This window comes from Phoenix dactylifera, chromosome 5 (genome assembly GCF_051530095.1).
Source record: "Phoenix dactylifera cultivar Ajwa chromosome 5, Ajwa_hap1_PhDact_Kaust_v1.1, whole genome shotgun sequence".
Classification (NCBI taxonomy): Eukaryota; Viridiplantae; Streptophyta; class Magnoliopsida; order Arecales; family Arecaceae; genus Phoenix; species Phoenix dactylifera.
The window spans coordinates 38,539,294-38,546,000 of record NC_143194.1 but is presented as its reverse complement, the minus strand read 5'-3'; the positions used below and the strand labels follow the sequence as shown (position 1 = coordinate 38,546,000).

General features: G+C 48.4%; 1 protein-coding gene across 1 annotated transcript; it reads right to left on the bottom strand.

Annotated features, from left to right (window-relative positions):
* Positions 1–3,042: 3,042 nt before the first annotated feature.
* LOC103709787 (leucine-rich repeat extensin-like protein 5) lies at positions 3,043–6,129 on the bottom strand. Its single transcript, XM_039128664.3, has one exon. It carries the CDS (start codon positions 5,765–5,767, stop codon positions 3,509–3,511), a length of 2,259 nt encoding a protein of 752 aa, XP_038984592.3. The 5' UTR covers positions 5,768–6,129; the 3' UTR covers positions 3,043–3,508.
* Positions 6,130–6,707: the final 578 nt, after the last annotated feature.

Here is a 6,707-nt window from a genome sequence, read left to right as displayed (position 1 = left end):
ATTTTCGGATTGTGCCTTTTCAGAATTATTTTCAAATAATATCATTAAGAATTTATTTTTTAGAAATAATTTATTCAATATTAAAGGCCATGAATTGTTTTTTTTTTTCCAATGAAACGCCAAACAAACCCTTACTTGCAATTCTTAGGTAACCACAGACCATGACTGGCACACAATTCCACCTACTCAGCAAGTTAAGGGCCCACCTAGTTTTTCAATTGGAAACCAAATTAGAAGGATGAACAGAGAACAGAGGAAAACAAATTAATCAATGAATTCTAACACAATAGACATTGAAGGCAAACCTAAATTGGTACCGGAAAAAGGCAAATCTAATCTTAATCCACTCCCTTTTTGCCAAACCCTTCATCAACAGTCTTACTGCCTTTAAATTTTCATATTGTCAGAAAAATTTAAATCTAAATGTCAGTCGATTCCATGCCCCATGAGGAACCGGGTATGTGCGGTGGTCGCTCGTGATCTGAATCTACTGCGTGGCTTTGCCTTGTAAAAGTGGGGTGGTTATTTGATGCTTTGTACCAGACTGCACGGGGTTTGCCCCAACCCTGTGAGCCACATCGAATGCCATCGTTCACAAGGCTATTACCTTTGTTTTTACACCATAGTTTGGCCTCGTAGCATGATTAAGTGGTTCTCTCCTATTCAATTTGCAAACAAATTCGGCAAGTCACAGCTAAAGCTAAAATCCCAAGCCAACGCACATCTAATTCAGACTACCCAATTTAGTTGCACATTTAAGAAATCCAATTGGCGAGACACCCAGAAGATGGTGACCCTTAATTAGCTGGCCTCCAAATACCCGTGAGTGGAACGCAACAAAGGAGCGATAGCAGCAAAGACCCATGATTCTTATCAAAAACATCACCAACGTTTCTTTAGTGCTCCCCTCAACCCCCCATTACTTTTTAATATTCTTCTAATTATTAAATGGTAGAAAGAGAGACACGGTTGCAGCATGTGCTCGGCTAGCGATGAAGGAGCGAAACGTTCAAAAGTCATGGGGCCCACGAGAACATGCGCTGAGTGGTGGAGCTGGGACGGCATTGAAAAGTGGACGAAGGCCAACCATCGGCAACAGTCCTCTCGCCATATGGGAGCTCTCTGTAAGCTAGCGCATATCATAAACATAAGAGTCCACAGAGAGAGAGAGAGAGAGAGAGAGAGAGAGAGGTGTAAGGACTGGGCTCGTATCTGTCGCAAGAAAGAAGGGGAATCTGGGTAGTATCTTTCGCAAGAAAGAAGGATTCCCCTTGCAAATCCACTATTGGATTATGCAATGATCATTTCGAGATCTATGCAGACAGATGCATAAATAAGTTCAGAATGCTTTAAAATATGTATAGATTTTGATCCAGATCAATTATTCTTTTATGCATCTGAAACCTATTTATTTTGGTTGCTTCTTCATTCTGATCTCGCATTTCTATTCTCCATCTAGCTCGGCAAATTTCATTGGATGTTTCTTTTTGTCACCTTTTTCTTTCACCAGGCATCTTCATCCAACAAGGATGGTACCATAACCAACAGGTTGAACTTGTTTTTTGAGGCCTCAAGGAGATATCTAAGATCAAACTAGCATTGATGAGATCTCGATGTTATTCGAGTATATATTACTTAGTTGTATACCATGAACTAGACTATGTAGTGCTTCAATTTGATGTGTTCATTGACAACACAAGGTGTATATTGGAAAGACAATGAGTGTCTATCAATTAACTATTAAATATGTATCCATGCCAAAGAGGTTCATTTGTGTATTACCTGTACATATACCATATATTAGTAAGATAACGATCTAGACGATGTATTACCTCACTTTTTAAATGAGGTAGTGTGCATCAATCAACTATTGGGTATGTACATCTACATACCAAAAAGTTTGTATTAAAGTATGTTGATGCTCCAGCCGGGTTCCACAAAGTTATTAGATTTCGGATGATGAAAGCCTTTAACATCAACAAGATGCGGTGGATGAAAATAATCAAAGGATAGAAAAGAGGGATGCTACCAACACTAGAATGCTTGCAGTTGAAGAGAGGGCAAGAAAGGAGAGATTATTTCCTACACTACACAGCCATGGATGACACCAATCACAGCCATTTATTTATATAAGTCAACACATTAAATAGACATCTTAATGTATCGCTATAAAAATGAGTGGTTGTGATTGATGGCATGCACGGCAGCATGATGCATGCAATGCAAGAAATAATTTCTCATAAGGAGAGCCTAGAGAGAATTCAAAACGGAAAGATAAATAAGATACTCTTCTTTTTACACTATTTTTCGAATTTTTGATTCAGTCCCGCTAACTGGGATACCTGCAGACCCGGCGAAGAGAGTCGTTGGGGCTCTAAATCCCTACGACAGGAGACCTCAAATGATATCCTCTGATGACCTCACGAGAGATTTTTTGTGCGACGAACCATGCCCTTAATATCAATAGGTAAAGATGGTTAATTCCAAGCAACGATAGGAAAAGATTTGAAAGATAAAACTGAATGATGGGATTGCGAACGGAAGCACGATCCGGTATGACAGCTAATCTCGATGGCTAACAGCGAGCAAGGAATGAATCCCAGTATCCTAACCCACATGCTCCTCCTGAGAGGCTGAGACCGCTAATAACCGACCCAGGTCTGAAAACAGATCAGAGGCATCACCGGAGATCACGGCGTAAAAGCGGGGGCCGAGGACTTGGAATCTAGAACAGCAACCTATGCGGCCATGCCTAATAGAAGTGAACCCACTGACCTTTTTGTTCCAATTAGATTAATAAATTCATCAAGCAAGTTGTTATGGGCAGAGATACATAAAACACAAAGTAGCAAACAGATACAGAATAACAGAGCAATGGCAGAGCAAATAACAGCAGGAAAATTCAAACATAAGAGTTAACAAAAAGCAACCTATCTCGTTGTATAAGAAGAAAAATCAAGGAGCTGTATACAGAATAATAAGGCAAATCAAAGCAGAGCAAGGGAAGATAAAGAGGAGATTGGATGATAGCAAAGACAGAGCTTGAAGAATTCGTAAGTAATGATCAACATATATAAATGAAGAACAAAGTATAATAAAAGGCGACAATACCACAATTTGATCTACTTGTTCTTGAATCCCATACTCTCTATACATTCATTATCCCTGCATCTATTCTCATGTTCTCTTACTCTGTCTCTCTCAACCATTTATTCACAACCCAAATTAATTTTGAGAGATTCCCCAAACTCCCCTGTTCCTCCCTTTTCCATGTTCTCTCCATCTATTCTTCATCACCATGATGAATGCTTCGTCTTACGTGACTTGTCGCCTTTTTCTTTTCCTTCAATTGGAGGGTAGTACACACCAAAGGGAGCGAGAGGAACCAAGACAATGGAGAATTCAATGGACCACAAGCATGACAAGAATCCAAAATGAATGAAATACTTTCTTGCTTCTCTATTAATGGAGGGTAAGAGGAGAGTGAGGTGGACAATTCTCAAAAGAATTAATAGAACGGAGGAGGCGGTGGCGATGCGTATGAGATTCCAATAACAGGCGGCAATGGGCCTTGGTATAGAGGGGAGGGTGCTGGGGAAGAAGGTGGTCGTGGTGGCGGCGGAGTTTCACAGGGTTTGGGGGGCGGTGGAGATGAAGGCATAGGTGGGGGCGGTGACTGATACTGGTAAGGCGGCGAAGGTGGCGGAGAGGGGGGTGGTGGTGATGCATAATGGTAAGGCGGCGAAGGTGGTGGAGGTGAAGGTGATGGCGGAGGCTTATAGTGGACTGGTGGTGGTGGAGATGGTGACGGCGGCGGTGGTGAGGGAGGTGGCGGCATGTAATATACCGGTGGTGGCGGTGGAGGTTCTATGCACGGAGGTGGTGATGGTGGCGGTGGAGGTTCTATGCATGGAGGTGGTGATGGTGGCGGTGGAGGCTCAATACACGGAGGTGGAGGAGGAGGTGAATTAGGTGGTGGAGGCGGCGAGTACAGTGGAGGTGGGGGAGGTGATGGATAGTGATATGTAGGTGGTGGCGGTGAATTAGGTGGCGGAGGTGGTGAATGAGGTGGTGGAGGCGGCGAAGGTTGAGGTAGTGGTGGTGATGGGTAAGGAGGCGGCGGAGAATAATGTGGGCTGGGTGGTGGGGGAGGCGGAAAATAGACCGGAGGCGGCGGCGAGTTGGGCGGCGGAGGTGGTGGAGACCGAACACAGTAGACGGGCGGAGGTGGCGAAGGCGGAGGCGGAGAAGGAGGCGGCGGAGAAGGGGATGGAGGGGGTGGAGAAGGTGGTGGCGGAGACGGAGATGGTGGAGGCGGAGAAGGCGGCGGCGGGGACGGAGACGGTGGTGGCGGGGAAGGCGGTGGAGGAGATGGAGACGGTGGCGGCGGGGAAGGCGGTGGAGGAGATGGAGACGATGGCGGCGGGGAAGGCGGTGGAGGAGATGGAGACGGTGGCGGCGGGGAAGGCGGCGGTGGAGGTGGAGATGGAGATGGCGGCGGCGGAGATGGCGGCGGACGAGAGTAAACTGGAGGTGGAGGCGGCGAAGGAGGCGGCGGGGGAGGGAGCGCCGGCACGAAGGGGGCGCACCGGAAGGAGTTGCAATCCACAGGGTGGGACAAGAAGGACTTGCATTGCGCCGCGGATCTCTGCACCGGCCGGCCGGGCAGGCAGTTCCTCCGGTCGTCGAAGGACGGCACCTTGAGGCACACCGGCGGCTCTCCGGTGAAGAAGTTATAAGAGAAGGTGAAGTTCTGAAGGTGGGGCAAAGTGCAGATCGAGGTCGGGATCTTGCCGGAGAGGAGGTTGTGGGCGACATCCAGCTGCTCGAGGCTGAGCATCCATCCGATGGAGTCCGGCAGGGGGCCGACGAGCTGGTTGAAGCTGACATCGAGGACAGTGAGCTCCTTAAGGAGGCCGATCTCGGGAGGGAGGCAAGATCGGAGTCCGTTGTTGAGGAGGATGATCTCGTTGAGGGTCCTGGACATGTTGCCGAGGCTGGCCGGGACGCATCCCCGGAAGCGGTTGTTGGCGAGGACGATAACGGAGACGGGGGAGTTGCCGAGGTTGTCCGGGATGTCAAAGGCGAAGCGGTTGTGGTTGATGAAGATGGCGTCGAGATCCTTGTCGAAGAGGGACCTGGGGACGCCTCCCTCGAACTCGTTGAAGCGGAGGTCGAGGTACTTGAGCGACGGGAGGCGGAGGACGACGTCCGGGAACTTGCCGGCGAAGCGGTTGTTGCTTAGATCGAGCTCGAATAGTAGGCGGAGGCGGTCGAACTTGTGGGGGACGGTGCCGCAGAAGCGGTTGGAGTTGATGTGGAAGAGGGCGAGGTCGGTGAGGAGGCCGAGCTCCTCAGGGAGGTAGCCGGCGATGTCGCCGTGGTTGAGGTCGATGCCGGCGACGACGGTGATGTGGGGGTCGGAGGGGAGCGGGGCGCAGTAAACGCCGGTGTAGTTGCAGACGTTGGATCCGACCCAGTTGGAGGTGAGGTTGAGGGGGTCGGAGATGATGGCCAGCTTCCAGGCCTGGAGGGCAATGTAGGCGTCCCGGAGATGGGAGTTGGAGAAGCTGAGCGACGGGTCCACCGTCCCGTTCTCCCCCCGGTCCCCGAACTCATCCCGGTAGTAGAGGAGCTGCCGCTGCCGGATGAACCCGGCCTCCGCGTCCGTCAGCCCATGGCTCGAAAACCCAAGAGCCGAGCCCGTGAAAGAGAGGACACACAAGACCAAGAGATGGAGATGTTGCGATCTACTGCCTTTCTTCATCTCATCCTCTTCTTCCTGTGTGCTGTGGTTTCGGATGTTGAACGGGAGAAAAGAATGGAGAATGATGGGGTTGCTGCGGGCGGGTGGCCTTTTCCCCTTTTTTCGCCGTGGCTATTTCTCCGGGGGGAGCGACGAGAGATGGAATCCCCTCCGGAGGGACTAAAACATCAAGGACAGCTAAATCCCAGCTCAAACCCCACCCAGCCTAGGAGGGAGAGAGAGGGATGGCTACGCTCGGTCCTCTGATCTCACGTCTCTCTCTCTCTCTCTCTCTCGCTCTCTCTCCCGCTAGCTCTGTGTTTCGTTCCGTCCCTGGCCTCGCCTTCTCATGATTTATGGGTACTGACATTCTGAATTTATTATTATTAATTCATGTTCGTCTTTTATTTGATTTTAAAGACGGTTTCGAGATACAAGCACTCGCGGTGAGAATTTAAGATCCACGAATTTGTCATTCAACCAAAAAAAAAGTAACCTTGTTCCGTTGTTCGAACTTCGAAGTGACCTGGGAGTTTGGAAAGTTGGCTGGGGGGAATGCTTTTTATTTAGAATATAAAGTCTGCCACGGGTGGACACGAATGAAGATGCTTTATTATTCTACCATTTTTAACCTTATGCACATCTTGCACTCGGCAAGAGCAAGATTAGAAATGCTACCGTTGTGCGCGTTTGAACTCCTGACCTGATAGATAGATAGATTGGAACAACAAGAGGAGACTAAAATAAATAATAATAATAATAATAATAAAATTTATAATGCAAGGAACTGCATAACAGATTGGCAGTAGAGAAACCGGACGCGAGCAAACCTCGAGGCCGCCTTACCGAACCTCTCCCGGTGACTTTTAGCTTTGCCTGGCGGTGCCTTTCTTTAATTTAAATTAACTGCTTAAACATTTGAAAGACACGGGTTGGGGACCGGACCGCGGAATGAGAAGGG